The 15914-nt window shown below is 57.8% G+C and overlaps 1 protein-coding gene across 1 annotated transcript; it reads left to right on the top strand.

Moving 5' to 3' along the window:
- The first annotated feature begins 1089 nt into the window (after nucleotides 1-1089).
- Nucleotides 1090-12514, top strand: TSPO (translocator protein). Its single transcript, XM_082420555.1, has 4 exons — nucleotides 1090-1231; nucleotides 9342-9552; nucleotides 11462-11600; nucleotides 12078-12514. Exons 2-4 carry the CDS (start codon nucleotides 9371-9373, stop codon nucleotides 12264-12266), a joined length of 510 nt encoding a protein of 169 aa, XP_082276681.1. The 5' UTR covers nucleotides 1090-1231; nucleotides 9342-9370; the 3' UTR covers nucleotides 12267-12514.
- The last annotated feature ends 3400 nt before the right edge of the window (nucleotides 12515-15914 follow it).

The following is a 15914-nucleotide window of genomic DNA, read 5'->3' as shown; positions in this document are numbered from 1 at the left end:
AGCAGGAGGGGAGAGGCGGGAGGGAAGCTGCATTGCCTCCCCACCACGGGGCTTCCGGGGCAGGCGGGTTTGCCACTCGGCCAAGCCACTGGGCACCTCCTTACAGGAAGAGGGTGAGGGCTGGCAGCTTGCTGGGAGGCGTGGCCAGACCAACTTCGTGAGGAACAGTAGCCACAATGTGTGGGCCCATGGTACCTTGAGGGATCCAGGAAAATATTTTAATTTCTTTTAAAATCACAAGAAAAAGATGAAAAGAACACAGCCTGGATTATACCTGCCTTTATACAAACACAGTCAAAGGTAGAAGAGGCCCATGAAGGCAAAAAAGGCAGGGCCTCGGAAAGTCAGACTTCAGCTCAGGAGGAGCAGGCAGAGTTCACCTGGGCCTCCCGACCCCCACCCCCAAGTGTCCAGTTTGGGCAATTGTGGTTCTGGCAGTCTGCGGGCCCTGCCAGGCCAAGTTAGTCAAGGGGGCAGTGACAGGCCCTGGGCTGCAGTAATAAAGCAGTGCGTGCAGATCAGGCGGTGAAGTGCTCAAGGCCTGCTCCTGGACATGCTGTCCCATCAGGGTGACCCTGGCAAACTGGAGGCCACCTCTGGGCTATGATGGTCACTGAATGCCAAGCGTCTGTGGTCTCCTGCATTACCATGTGGCATCCTCCTTAGTCCCACCATGCTGTGCCCATTTTACCGATGAGGAGATGGAGGCGGAGGGAGCCAGCCACAGAGAGGCTGGGCCAGGACTAAGAGGGCAGCGCTGCCTCCTGTCCTGGGGCAACAGCTAAAGGAACTGGGGTTCTCCTCCGGAGATGGTGGCCAGGGTTGTTGTGTAGAAGGATGTTCAGGGCTCTGCCGTCAGGCGACGTAATTCCCCTATCTGAGATCGGTGATCTCTATCGTCCCACTTTACAGATAGGAGAAATGAGGCAGAAGAAGAGACGCGACCTGCCTGCAGAGCCGGCAGTGTCTGCGCGGCGGGGCGGTCACGGTGGGAAGGAGAAGTGGCCGGGAGGCGCGCTCGTGCCCGGGGGAGGCGGAGGCGCGTCTTCCTGGCAGGACGGCGAGAGGAGGGAGCGCCCCAACCCGCGGGGCTGTAGGCGGCCGCTGTCCGGGTTTCCAGCGAAGCCGGGCGGGGCCGGGGTGGGCGGGGCCTCGCGGGCGGGGCCGGGGCCGCGCCCGGGCCCCACCTCCCGCCACGCAGTGCCCTTCCCCTAGCGAGTCCTCGTCGCTGGTGAGTGGGGACGGGGCTTCGAGGGGGCGGCGGGAAGGGGGCCCCGCACGGCAGCGACCCCCGGCAGGGCCCGCCCGCCGGCGCGGGGCCCGAGGAGAAACTGCGGCGGGAGGTGGCGGGGACCCGGGGGGCGGCCGCGGGGCAGCACTGGGGACCCGGCCATTGGATCGGCCGGCGTGGTGGGGGGGCGGTGACCCCTCTCTCCCTCCACCCGGCCCTGGCCTCCGCGGTCGGCGCTCCTGCGCGGCCGGGTTCCGGCGGGATTGGGGGCGCGGAAGGGGGAACTTGGGCAACCCCGCCCCGCCGCACCCCGCCGGGTCCTCGGGTCCCGCGGGAAGCGGAGCCGCGGGAGGGACCAGGCACCCCCCCTTCCCGCCCAATGCGTAGCTGAGCAGCCGCGGCCGGCAGAGGGCGGGAGTGGAGGAGCGGGATACCTTGAGGATCACAGAGTGCCTGGGAGACCTCGGGCTCCAGATCCGCTTGAGACACCCCATTTCTAGGGGAGGAAACCCAGGCCAGAGAAGGGGAGGTTATTTGTCCAGAGCCAGTGAAGGCCCCGCGGAGCCTTAGAACCGGGTCCCTAGATCCCCGTCCAGTGCTCAGGTGCACTGTAGCCTACACATCCCGGTGTGGGCAGGGCATCCCCTGGGACTTGCCTGTCCCCTGCCCCTCCTGCAAAGGAGCTGGGAGCCCAGGTGGGAGGGGTCGTGGTGTTCCCGGAAAACTGGGTTTGCCTCTCGGGTGGGTGCCGAGCCAAAAGGCACAACCAAGCCAAAGGTCGGGACAAGGAAGGATTTATTACTTCCAACAAGTAAGGAGAGCACCTCGGAGCTTTCCCAAAGAAGTGTCTCCCCAAACAGCAAAACTGGGGAAGTTTTAAGCTGCATATTCATGAAGGGGCTTGAGCAGAGGAGAATTCAGCATAGAATTGGGGCAGAGGTCTGTAGAGTCCAAGCTTTAGTTGATTGAAGTTACAACGGGTCAGCAAAGGTCAGCTTCTTATGCCTTAGGTTCCAGTTGATCTGGTAGCTGAGCACTTGAGGTGGGGTAGGGAGATGTGTTTAAATTCTGCAAAACAGCTCAAAAATGTGTTTCGGGGTAACCTTTACCACTGAGACAGAACTGGGAGTCTTTACAACTGATTTATTATCTTTGCTATTGTTACTTCTCTTGCCTGATAACAGTTGTCTGCTCTTTCATTCCCTTAAGATTATTCGAGGCCTGTTGAAGGGCAAGCACTGTGGCCAGGCTTAGATCACAAAACAGCTTAGGCCTAAAATGGCTTCTCTTGTGTCAAGAAAGCCATGCGTGGTTCTCTTCCTTGGGGGGCACTCGACCCTCTCTGCTTACAGGGGGGCTTACAGCTGTGAACACCTGGCTGAGTGCCAGAGCCAGCCTCGCCGAGGCCTGTGGCCTGGCCTGGATTGGGAGCCTCTCGGGCTGGCCTGCTAGGGCATGATGGTCCCTGGTACCAGCCACATGCTGCAGAGTGGACGGCAGGAGGGGCAGGACTCGAGCCTCCCCTAAGGATGTGTGACTGAGGGTGTTCCAAAGGGTCACGGCCAAGGGGAAGGCTGTGTACAAGGAGCACGGCCCAGAGTGCCTGGTACACAGCAGGCCTGCGGCCCAAAGGCCAGGCTGCTTGGATGTGGCCCGAGGGCCCCAGTGTCTCTGTGGGGAGTGGCGTGGGGACCCCGACACAGGGCAGTGGGAGGCCAGGGGCCGCTCCCAGGAAGCAGTAGCTCTTGTCCACTGGTCGGGAAAGGAGCTGCGGAGCAAGCCTCTTCGGGGAGCAGGGAGACAGGCTGCTCAGCCTCCCCAGGGGGAGGCTCAGACAGAATCCTGGGCCACCGAGGGAGCCCTTTGAACTGGGGGGAAACTGACAGAAACTGCCCAGGGACACAGAGCAGTGCAGCTGGGGTTCAAATGCTCGTGGTCTGATTTCAAAGCCCTGCTTCCTCCACAGTGCATGCCCAGAGGAGTGTGTGCCTGGAGTGTGTGTGTGTGTGTGTGCATGTGTGTGTGTGTGTGTGTGTGTGTCTGCCTGGCCATAACTGAATGGTGTCCATCTGGTTCAGCCAGAAATCAGAAACCGTTGACAGTGGATCGCTGAGCGGGGGTAGCGGAGGTGCTGACAGGGGGCGAGCCTACTTTGTGCCGTATACACTTTTGACTTTTCATTACTTCATTTCTGAATCTGTCTCTTATTTGTATTTTCTTTTACTTATTTTTGATTGTGCAAGCAATGCCTGAGCATGCTCTCTGTCTCAATAAATAGTCTCCATAAAGCAGATTCCCCTTTGTCACCCCCGGCCCCACCCCATCCCAGACCAGCTGGGTTTCCAGACCTGTTGTCTGTTACATTGGCTACTTTCATAATGAAAAAGATTAACAGAGGTTACAATGAGGATGATTAGCTGTGAGTCATTTAAAAAAAAAAAAAGGAGCCTTAAAACAAGTTCCTGGGACCATCCGTGGTGGCTTGAAGGAGAGATAAGGCCCAGGAGGAGCTGGGTACAGCTTGGAGGTGGGGACCAGAGAAACGGCAAAACTCTGTTCTGTCTCTGAGCAGAAGTTTCTGTCACCTTCTATAGGGAGGCCTCAGAGAACAGAAAGCTCCTCCAGAGGCCCACTGCCGCAGCCCCCCCCTTCACAGACGGGGGCACAGAGGCCCAGGAGTGAAGCATCACTAGGACGAGAGATCCTGAGTCTCACCCCAGGGGCAGGGAGGATTCAGATCCTGAAACTGCTGCCCACGGGCCCGGCTGGGACCTGATGCCTCGTCGGGGCTGGGACACTGGCCCTGGTGCTGGAGAGAGTGAGGCTGTTGGTCCTGAGAGAATCCTCTGGCACCAAGGCAGGGGGTGGAATGGCTGAGGTGGGGTGGGAGTGGCCTGAGATGAGCCCTGGGCACCCCCGCAGCTTTCTGGGGCAGGGCTTAAGTGCCTTGTCACGATGGAGGAGGAAGCTGAGAGAGGGGAGGTGACACAGCCCATCGTTGTGACTGGCTGTGTGGCCCAGAGCTGAGGCCAGCAGACTCCCAGATCAGGAACTGGAGGGGTGTTTCAGGAGGTCTCAGAGTCACCCAGACCTGGAAAGTTCTGTGACTCCCTGTGCCTCGGTTTCCTCATCTGGAAAGTGGAGTCCACTGTGGAGGCCGAGAGATGTGGAACTCAGGGCCTGAGAAGAGAAGCAGCTGGCCCCACCCCTGCGGCTGTTGTGAAGCCGGAGTGAAGCGGTGATGACCCAGGATGAAGACAGCCGGGCCCTGCGCCAGGCTCCGCCCCCCCGCTCACTCCCAGAGGCCTTGCACGGTCTCCTGACCCCAAGGCCTGAGCTCTCTGCTTTGCCCGTTCTTGGCCTCTGTTTCAGTGGCCCCAGGCCTTGAGGGCGGGGCCGTTTGGAAGCATTTTCACCCACTGAGTGTTGGGTGACCAACTGGCTGACATTTTCTCAGCCTTGGGTCTGCGCCATGTAGCTGCTTCTTCTCCTGGAGGGATGAGTGGTCCCCAACACTGACCCCCACATCCCCTGGCTTATCTGGACCTCCCTTGAGCCTGCCCACGACCCCATGAAGCACGCAGGGCAGGTTACAGCCACCTGATGTAAGGGAAAACCGAGGCCCAGAGAGGAGCTTTGGCTTGGCTTCACCAAGAAAATTGGAGGCAGAGCCAAGGTTTGGGCTCTTAGTCACCTTCTGACGGAAACAGAAATAAAGGGCAGGTGGGTGGCTTTGCCTCTCTGCCTCAGCCCTGAGCCCCCTCCTGGCCACTGGAGTGGCTCTAACCCAAACCCTAACCCTAACCCCATCACAGGATGGATCTCCCTCAGGCCTGCTTGGGCCAGCTGCCCTGCCCTGCCCAGCCCAGCCCAGCATGACTCAGCTTGGTGGGTCCCCTAATCGGGTGATTCAAGAGCCTGGCAGTCCCCATGAGGCCCCAGGAAGCTCCTTGCCTGGGCTGTCTCCATGTGGGGCATTTGACCTACCTGTTTTCTGACCCTCAGGCTGGGCAGACCCTTTAATCCCCTTGGCCCAGTGGTGCATAAACACAGCAGCCTGGAAGGGTGAGCAGAAGCGTGGGCTCAGGCCTTACTCTGTCACCACAGCGGGGAGAGCCACCACCTCTTCCTGGGTGTCTGTTTGTTCTGCACAGCAAGGGACCAGGGTGGTGGGCTCTCCAGCCCCATCAGCTGGCACGCTGGGGATTTCCTGGGCACCGGCTGGGTGCCGTGGCAGGGTGACACGAGCGCCCCTGCCCACAGCGCCTTGGGGAGAAGTATGGACCCAGGCTGCAATGTGGGTGAGCCTCGAAAACACGCTCAGTGAGAGAAGCCGGACCCCAAAGTCCACATAATGTGTGATTCTGTTTATGTGAAATGTGTGGAAAAGGTAAATCCACAGAGACAGAAGGCAGATGGGTGGTTGCCAGGGGCTGGGGGAGGGAGGAATGGGGAGTGAGTGCTGATGGGTGGGCGTCTTTTGGGGTGATGGAAATGTTTTGGAACTTGGTATGGGTGGTTGCACAACATTGGGAAATGTACCAAATGCCGCTGAACTGTGCACTTTAAAATAGTTCATTTTATGTTTTATGACTCTCATTTCCATTAACCAAAAGCAATAAGAAATAAAAACCAAATGGTCAGGAAACTCTGAGGGGCCTTGGTGGCAGGTGGGTCAGGGGTGGGGCTTAGGGACCGAAGCAGTGACAACAATATCGAGGAGAAAGTAGGAGACTATGCGCGTTAGTGTCCAAACCAGGATCCTTCTTTTCTTTTTAATGTTTCGTTTTGAACTAATTTTAGATTTGCGGTAAAGTTACAAAGGTAGTGCAGAGAGTTGCTGCATACCCTTCACCCAGCTTCCCCTAGTGGAACCAGGAAATTCACACCGTGCCGGTAACCCCGCTAACGTGCTCAGCTGGCCCAGGACCCCGTCCGTCTGGGATCCCACATTGCGTTTAGCTGTTATTTGTCCTTAGTCGGTGACATTTCCCTCCGTCTTTCCTTGCCTTTCATGACCTTGACCCTTTTCAAGAGTGCTAGAGCGCAGGCCAGGTATTTGGTCGAATGTTCCTCCGTCTGGGATTGTGATGTTTTCTCATGATTGGACTGGGGTTTGTGTTTGGGGCACGAATACCAGAGCGAGTGTGTCTACCTCTGTGAACAGTGTCATGTGTCTTACACCGGTGGCGTTAACCTTGGTCACCTGTGAAAGGAGCACTGCTGAGAGGGAGGGGGGCCATTCTTTTGGGACAAAGTGGGCATAAATTGGGACCTTCCTGGGAAAAGGCACAGTTCAGCCCCCAACCCCCTGGGCCTCAGTGTCCCTATCTGTGTGTGAGAGTCAGTGTGAGGTGAAGCCCTCCCACCTGCCCAGCTCATGTCATGGTCCAGGGGACCCCGCAGGCACTGAACACAGCTTGTTACGGTTGCCCAAGGGCTGTCACTTGGCTGCGGATTCAACACATTTATTAAACAGGCTGAGCAGGGCTGTGCCCCATGGCGTAGGTGAGAAAGCCGGCTGAGGTGGCCTGGGCTCCCCTGAGATGACACAGTGGTGGCTGGGTCCCAGGGCTCCACATCCACCTGGCAGCAGCACTGGGCCAGTGCTCTCCTGGCCCCGGGAGAGGTGGGCCTTCATACTGTGGTGAGATCAGCCTCTCAGCCCCACCCCAGGAACAGTTGCGTGCACCCTGGAAACCAGAGGGCCGGGGGGTGGGGTGGGAGGGGCTGGGGGAGAAGCACAGGAAGCTTTACTTGTCACCAGCCAGCCCTGGGCAGTGTTTATCCTCACGGCTCATCTGTGCAGTGATTGTGCGGAATGAGCTCACTGTGCCCACTCGACAGGCGAGAAAACTGAGGCCCAGGGCGGGAGGAATCAGAGCCACTAGACGGCAGAGCCAGATTCTGCTGGATGCCTAACACTCTCCGACTGTCCCTTTTAAAATTATGCTCGTTATAGACATTTCGGAAAATAATAACAAAGCATCGTAAATCCCTCTGCTGAGTGTGGGCCTTAGACTCCCAAGCTACCCGCTTGTGGAGGGGCCCTGGGCAAACGCCCCCGCCGCTCTGCACCTTGGGTCCATCGGCAGGTGGGATAAGATGGTGTGGGTCCCTCGCGGGGTGAGGACAGAAAGACAGTGTTTGGGTCGGGCCTGTGCCCAGGCCGGGCTCACAGCCGTTCCCCAGGAGATGTTTGCTTTATGAGGGTGACGGCTGCTAACGTCTTCACGCGCTTGTTACCGTTTTTAAAATGCATATCCATTTTTTGCTAAAATTGGGATAATTCTGTAGTCAATTTTATATTCTGCTTTCTGCACTTAATGTTATGTTGAGGACAGTTTTCACATCATTAAAGAGTTCTCCAAGCGGGACTTGGGCGTTGACCCATCCTTAACAGTCCCCGGTGTTGGGCACTGAGGTTGCTTCTGCATCTCACGGAGCTTTGTGGCGCCCCAGGCCAGCAGCTGCCCCTTCTGCCTTGGGCAGCCTTCGCCCTTTGCCCGGAAGCCCCGATGGCTCCCCACTGCCTCCGGATGGGCACAGCCTCTTCCCTGTACCTGCTGCCCCGTCTGCCTCGTGCCTCTCTCCACCCCCCGCCGCTTTCCCCTCCCGTGTCCCTGGGAGAAAGTGCTCCGTGTCCTTCCAGCACCGTCTTCTCTCTGATCCTGGGTCGGGGTGCCCTGTCTGAGGTCTGGGCCTCTTCCGCTCCATCCACCGTGGGTGCCCAGCCCCCATCCTAGCAGGCCGTCCTGCAAGTTTGCTGAACATAATCCAGCTGTGTGGCTTCTTATCTCCTACAGACACTCCCGCTTCTCCAACTGGAGTCAGGGCGTGTTAGCAGGAGCTCAGCCCCTTCATTTTGTGGTGGGGAAACCGAGGCCCAGTTAGGGGTGCTGATAGGCTTGGGGTCCCACAGCAGGTTAGGCAGAGCTGGCCCCCGACACCCAGCCCAGGGCTCTGCTTGCTGTCTGGCTGGACTCTCAGCCCCAATGAGCTCAGCTCCCTGGGAGCCTTGAGCGCTGCTGGGCGCCTAGTAGGTCCTCAGCGCAGACCTGGGGGCTGCTGGGCAAGGGGGAGTGTTTGACGAGCAGAACGGAGAGACCTGAAGATTGGGTCCCCTCTGTCCCTGCCTGGGGGGCTCCAGCCCTGGAGGTGGTGGTGACAGCATCCAGGCCTGCCTTGCCCTGAGCCCCGTCAGCCTCTCAGGGCTGCTGAGGGGCCCTCACCAGCCTTAAACTCTGTCCCTTTCCACCCACCACGTCCGTGGCCCTGGGCGTCAGGGCCCAGCAGCTTTTCGACCTGGGCAGAGCCTGACCCCAGAGTGCTGTGTGACCCCAGGGAGGCTGCTTTCCCTCTCTGGAACACAGGGAAGGGGAGGTGATTTTAGGGTGGGCCCGTGGGATGGTGTACAAAGAGACCCCCCTGCACTGGGCTGGACCCAGGTCGGCCACGTTGATGTTCTGTTCATTTGCCGGAGGCCACAGTATTTTGGTGGGGAGCGGGTATTTGAGCCAATCTCTGTCTGATACCTGTTGTTGCATGAATGACGAATGACTGAATGAGAAGTATTGGAGCGTCAGGCGCAGGGTGTGGATCGAGGCGGCCTCGCAGTACCGGCCCGGGGAGGGAGGGCTGGGCAGCCTTCTTGGTGGAGGGGACCCAAACTGGCCGTGATTGAGGCAGCAGAGAGGAGGGGTCACTTGCCAGGAGACCCAAGGTCAAGGGTGAGGGTGAGAGAGCACAGGAGCCTGGCAGCTGGAGCAGGAGCGGACGTGGGGCCGACGGCAGGGGCACCTGGGAGGCTCCTGCCTGTCAGGGCAGCCTCGTGGGTGGGGGTGGGAGTGTGGGTGGAAACGCATTCCCTGGAGCCCTGGGCTGGCAGGGGCTGCAGGGCGGACTCAGCACTGGCCCCCCAACCTCACACATCTTTTCTGCACCTCCTGCGTGTTCCATCAATCGATTGGTTGATCCATGAGTGATGAGGGGCTGGTAACAGACCCACCCCGGGTCTGTGCACAGTAGGTCCTCAGGAAGCGCCGGGGGAAGCCCCACCCCAGCTCTGGAGCCTCACTGCCTCTCACCCCAGCCCTGTCTTCTCTTTCAGAACTTTCCGGAACAGCAGCTGCAGCAGCAATGGCCCCGCCCTGGGTGCCCGCCGTGGGCTTCACGCTGGTGCCCAGTCTGGGGGGCTTCCTGGCCTCCCACTATGTCCGCGGAGAGAGTCTCCGCTGGTACGCCAGCCTGCAGAAGCCCTCGTGGCACCCGCCCCGCTGGACGCTGGCTCCCATCTGGGGCACGCTGTACTCGGCCATGGGGTAGGTGGGCATGGGTGCTGGCCTGGCAGCTGGGTCTGTCCACCTGCCGGGGCAGGCAGGGCAGGGGGAGGCCCAGGCCCGAGGGGAGAGCTTCTCCTCCAGAGTGGGAACTGTCCAGGTGTTCCCGGGGCAGTGGGCACCACTTCCTGGCCTCGTTTGGCAAGTGAGGGTGGAGAAAACTATGGGGCCTGTTGGTTGCACAACTGAACTTTTTCCTCTGGGGCCTCCTGGGAGGGGCGGGCAACCCCGTACTGGCATTCTGGCTGTTTTCACAACAGCAGGGTGAGGCCGGCTCCGTGTGCAAAGTTCAGACGTGGGCATGTGGATGCTTCCAAGATTGGGGGGAGTGCCCCCTCCGCCCACCCCATGGCTCCAGTGGGAACCGCACCCAGGAAACTGGTCGGCTTCCCACCCTCCTCTGGAAGGTTCCCTGCATACTGGTTCTGTGCTAGCCCAGTGCAGGGTGGGACTGCACAGGGCAGGTAGCAGAGACCAGGCTGATGCCCCAGGGTTCTTTTTTTTTTTTTAATTTAAAAATTTATTTATTTATTTTATTTTTATTTGTTTATTTATTTCTGGCTGCGTTGCTGCACGCAGGCTTTCTCTACTTACGTCAAGCGGGGGCTACTCTCCTTTGCGGGGTGTGGGCTTGTCATTGCAGTGGCTTCTCGTTGCGGAGCACGGGCTCTAGGCGCGTGGGCTTCAGTAGTTGTGGCTCGAGGGCTCTAGAGCGCAGGCTCAGTAGTTGTGGCGCACGGGCTTAGTTGCTCCACGGCATGTGGGATCTTCCCGGACCAGGGATTGAATCCGTGTCCCCTGCATTGGCAGGCAGACTCTTAACCACTGTGCCACCAGGGAAGTCCGCCCCAGGGTTCTGATGGGAGTAAGATAGTCCTCGAAACCTGGGTGTCACCTGGGCCACACCCTCTGCCAGCCCCAGTTCCTGCCCAGTCGGGCTGCAGCACTTCCTGCATTCTGCTTTCTCCTCCCCATCCTGGCCCAGGCACCACTGTTTCTGCCTTAACTTGCTCCAGCCTCCAGGCCTCCCCCCACCATCAAGATTCTGATGGAGCATAAATCTGGCACCTCTCTTGTGGAACCCCGTGGAAACTCCCTGTGGTCCTGATAAGGTCCAACCCCTCACAGAATAAAAAGCCCAGGCTCTGGCCTCAGACCACTCGGGTTCAAATGCTGACTCACCTACTGATTGCCTGCCAAGAGCTCTTAGCGCTTTGACTCTCTGTGCCACAGTTTCTGCACCTGTAAGATGGGGGTGGTAGTACTGCCCATCTCATGACGTTATCATGAGAATGAATGAGCTAATGCTCGGAAAGAGAGCAGTGCCTGCATGTGTAAATGCTGGAGGGCATTAGATATTATTATTGGTGGTGTTACTGTTGTCCTTGTGGCCCTAAGAGCCCCATGACCAGGCCCTCTTCTGCTTCACCTCCCCAGTGCCCCCCAGACTTCACCAGTAACATAGGCTGACTCAGGGGATCTCGGGCATGCCTCTAAGCCTTTGCATATCCTCGTTGCCTCCCCCTGGCAAACTCATACTCATCCTCTAAGGCCCAGCCCAAAAGTCCCATCCTGTTTACTTGCATGCCTTATGTGCTTCCCCCGTTACAGCACTGATGATGATAATAATGTCAAATATTTATTGAGTGTCCCATGTGTCAGGTTCTGCCCTAGGCACTGCCAGTGTGTTAAGTAGAATCTCCACAGCAACCCCGTGAGAAACAAAGGCCCAGAGAGGTTAAGCAACTTCCCTGAGGTCACACAGCAGTCAGTGGCAGGGCATGCCTGAGCCATCAGTGTGTGGTCCCAGAGGTGAGCGTGGCTCCTGGCCCTGCAGGGAGGCTCCTGGCCTCTTCCCTGTTGGTGCCCTGACCGGAAGCCTCTCTTTCAGGTATGGCTCCTACATGATCTGGAAAGAGCTGGGGGGCTTCTCGAAGGAGGCTGTGGTTCCCCTGGGCCTCTATGCTGGGCAGCTGGCTCTGAACTGGGCATGGCCTCCCCTCTTCTTCGGTGCCCGACAAATGGGTTGGGTAAGTGTGACCTTGGCTTGTCTCCCTGGTCCCTGGAGACGGCTCCTCTCTTGGGGGACATGGGGCATCACATCCGAGACCCTCAGGGTCAGGGTCTAAAGGCGGGGGCAGGGGAGGCACTTGGCTCCTGGTTCACGTCTCCTCAGAAGCTCTTAGGGGACCAGTGCCCCTCAGCTGCTCTTCTTCCAATGCAGGAAGCCTTGCAGGGCTCTGATGGGTTTAGGGGCCGTTGGTATAGGAGAACCCACATTACACCTGGTGCTGTGCACCCCACACATGGCATAGTCAGGGAAGGGCGATTGTTCCCATTTTACAGATGAGGAAACTGAGGCAGAAAATGGGGGCGGGGCTTGGCCAGGTCACTGAGAGGCGGATGGAGACTTCCCTCAGGCATAGTGGTGGTGGGCAGCTGGGACACACAGCCCCATGGGTACGTGGAGCCTCAGGCCTCCCTGTCGTCCCTCTGTGTCTGTGCAGGCCCTGGTGGACCTCCTGCTGATGGGTGGAGTGGCAGCAGCCACGGCCGTGGCCTGGCACCAGGTGAGCCCACCGGCCGCCTGCCTGCTCTACCCGTACCTGGCCTGGCTGGCCTTTGCGGCCACGCTCAACTACTGCGTCTGGCGGGACAACCAGGACGACAGCCGTGGCCGTCGGCTCTCGGAATGAAGGCGCCCCGCCCTCTGAGGACTGCAGCTGCTGCGGGTCAGGTGTTGCTGGTGGTGGTGGCCCCCGGGCTCTCCTGGCCGCCAGGCTGCCTGTGTGTCCGGTCTCAGCCCAGGGGTCACCAGCAGTTTCAGAGGTGCTCCAGGCCGAGCCCCCACCCCAGAAACAATGTCCTGCGCTTTCTGCACTGCTTGAAGCTCGCTCTCAGAATGTGGAATTTTATAAGCCAAATAAAGTTTTTTAACCTCCTGGCAGTGGCCTTTTTACTTGGGTGGGACCCTTGGCCGTGGGGAGGGCGAGGGGCTCGTCCTCTTGCTGGATGCGTCTGGGCTGTATCATCCAGATGACGCTGGACCCGGCCAGGGCTTCGCCACAATTCTCGGGACCCTTCCAAGAGCGGAGGTGGCCCGTCCAGGCTGGAGCAGCAGACACTGGCATAGCTGCAGCTTAGGGAGGAGGCCCTGCCCACCCCCTTCACGTCCAGGAAGCCCAGCCCAGCCACTTGAAGGGCACAGGCCCGCAGCCTGCCTGGTCCAATGCCTGACTCTGCTCGGGCGCCAAGCGTGGTCCTCTGCTGGCCTCAGCCAGGATGGGGCTGGGCCCAGAGCGGGGGATGCCGACCAACCTGTCCCTTGGGTTTCGGGACTCATGCCAGCCTCACCCCGTCAGGGACAGCCTCACAAACACTCCATCTGGGAGGGGCGGTCAGAGGCAGTATTGGCCATGCCCCAACCCAGCAGACAGCAGCCCCTCCCTGGCCCAGGTCCGCCCAGATTTGGAGTTGTCACCCCCGGCTTCGAATTGGGTGACCTGTGACCTGTGCAGGCAGCTGTTGGGAGTGGGGCCGGGCAGAGCCTCTTACCCGGGCTGCTGCTGGAGCGCCGACCTCCTCTCCCTCTGAGTTCCTACAGCCTGTGCTGCGCCCGGCAGCAGACTCCTAGGACCAGGGCTGGTCCAAGCTTCTGGCCTTTTTGTTGCTTGTCTGTTTTGGTTTCGGTCATTGAATAAGTTAATTCAAATGAAGTAAAAATAAAATTTCCGTATTTAGAGCTCACACTCATTTTGGCAGCCAGTGGCTTTTGTCGCTTCCCCCTCTCACCTCGCCTCTTCTGTCCTCACATCCGGACGTGACTGAACAGTACGAAACGCTCCGGGAGATGGGCAGACAGCTGACTACATTCTTCTGAGAGGAGGGGCAGCTCTTTCAGTGGCTGTCACTTTGCCCACACTCAACCCTGGTGGAATTTCACGTCCCACAGATCGTGCTCAGGAATCCAGCAGCTTGGTAGCCACGGGCACTTAGCTGAGCCCTCGGCCAGCTCCCCAGTTCTTCTTCTTCTTCTTCTTTTTAAAAAAATATTTATTTATTTATTTATTTTTGGCTGTGCTGGGTCTTAGTTGTGGCATGCGGGATCTTCATTGCAGCATTCGGGATCTAGTTCCCCAGCCAGGGATCGAACCTGGGCCCCCTGCATTGGGAGCACAGAGTCTTACCCACTGGACCGCCCGGGAAGTCCTTCCCCAGTTCTTCTGATGCTCATTGCAGCAGAAGAGTCAGATGGGGTACTCTGCACATCCTTTTCACTAATTTATTTCTAAAGTTCTCCAAGACGGTCAGGGGTGCTCCTTGAAGCATCGTGGGCACCCGTGTGCCTGCCAGACTTAGCACATTAAGTGTACCTGAGACTTCTGGAATCTTCTCAGTCGTGCTCATGCAGAGCCCTTTTTTCCATTCGTGGGTTTGCTCATCTCTAGCAACATCCCACATCCTTTCTACTGGCCACAAAAACACACACGGCCATAGAAACACCTGGGAAAACGGGCGAGAGGAGGGTGCGTTTTGCTGTTTTGTTTGCTACTTTCTCACGATGCTCTCCCCGTCTTCATGATTAGATGGCCTTTCTGAGCTGTCGCCACCCACGAGGGACTTCAGCGTTCTGACAGTCTCTGTGTTGGTTTAATAGGAAAATCCACAGCACGCAGATTTGTCAAGTCCTTCTGGTCTGCGTCTTTCCTGGAGCTGCTTCATTCGAGATCTCCTTAAATCCGTGCGTCTGAACCCTTCTCGGTCCGACTAGCCATAAAGGATGCAAGCAAGAGTTCACACAGCCCAGGAGGGCTCGGCTGGCTGGTCGTCAGCAGGGAAGCGACAGTGACTTTCAGTTTGCCTGGCATTTTGATGTTACGGTTGCTGCTCTGGACCCTGCAAGATGAAACCTTGCCTCTGCTATAGCAAGAGATTCTATTCTGTGTCCATGAAAGAGCTGCCGTGTTTATGTGGCCATAGGTCATCCCTGGGGACGTTTTCTAAATTTCACCGTCAGCATCTCAAGCTCTACCTTTTGGATTTCTTCTGTGTCGCCCTGTAGAACTTTGGTACAATTATCACTGCTACTGGGACTCTCCTGTCAAGCCCAAACATCAGAGTCTGACTTCTGATGAATTCTTAACACAGAGAAACTGACTCAGGTGAAGATGGGTACCAGAAAGTATTTAGAGGGATAAGAACTGTCTCCACTGCAACGAGTCTTCTGGGACCCTGGAAGCCCAGCTTGATGGTCTTCCTGGGGGTTGTCTGATTTTCACTGATCAGAGGTGTAAGGACCTCTGGAATTGGGGAAAAGCACATTTATAATTACGGAAAGGCTGGATCATGTGGTCCTCTGATCCCAGTGACTATGCTGATTCCACTGGGATTGCACTGGGCAACCAGGTTCTAAGTTAACTGGGAACGGGCAGGAGCATCCTGGGAGGCATCTGATGAACAGCCTGGTGTGAGCACCTGTTCTGAGGGGCACAGGAAGGACCCTGGCCTGGGTGTCAGGGGCCCTCTGCCTTCATTTTAACCTTCAAAACCACCAGGGGGCGCCACTGTGCTTGCTGACAGAGCCGATAGACCACCCCCTCCTGCCCTGTGGGCAGAGTCTCCTATCATCCCCACCCCCAGGATGAGGAATCAGGCAGGAGGGAACTCCATCCCGAAGCCCCCAGGTGTAAGCACGGAGCCAGGATTCAGGGTTCACAGGGGGACCGAGGCTCCCGGGTGTTGGTCATGATGCAGAGATGGGCCTCAGCTCCACATCTGTCCCTACCTCATCCCACTCTGAAATGGAACCAGTGCTAGGAAACCAAGCTTTGGGTCAGGAACTATTGCCTATTTATACCCTCAAATTCATGCTGAAATCCTAACCCCCACTGTGACAGTTAGTTGGTGGGACTTTTGGGAAGTGAATGATTAGGTCATGAGGGTGGGGCCCCCACATATGGGATTAGTGCCCTTATAAAAGAGGCCCCAGAAAGCTCCCTTGCCCCTCCCACCTCACAAGGACACAGTGAGAATACAGCCAATTATGAACCAGGAAGAGCGTCCCACCTCAGGCAGCAAATATGCCACCCCTGTGACTTGAGGACATCCCAGCCTCTAGAACAGCAAGAAAGAGACCTCCGTTGTTTAAGTCACCCAGTTTATGATATTTTGTTACAGCAGCCCAAAGACAGGGACGTGGAGGCCTAAATACTATCTCATTTCTTCTGTTTCTCAAAGCATACGTCTTGATATTTTGGTTTTCTTTGACAGTGAGCAAGGAAAACAACTGATACACCATGCAGGTCTGTGGTTCCAGGGCCCCCAAAGAGAAAGGGAGGCAAAAG

Source organism: Balaenoptera physalus, assembly GCF_965194825.1.
Source record: "Balaenoptera physalus genome assembly, chromosome: 13".
In the NCBI taxonomy this organism is placed as follows: Eukaryota; Metazoa; Chordata; class Mammalia; order Artiodactyla; family Balaenopteridae; genus Balaenoptera; species Balaenoptera physalus.
This window is presented reverse-complemented; position numbering and strand designations above follow the sequence as displayed.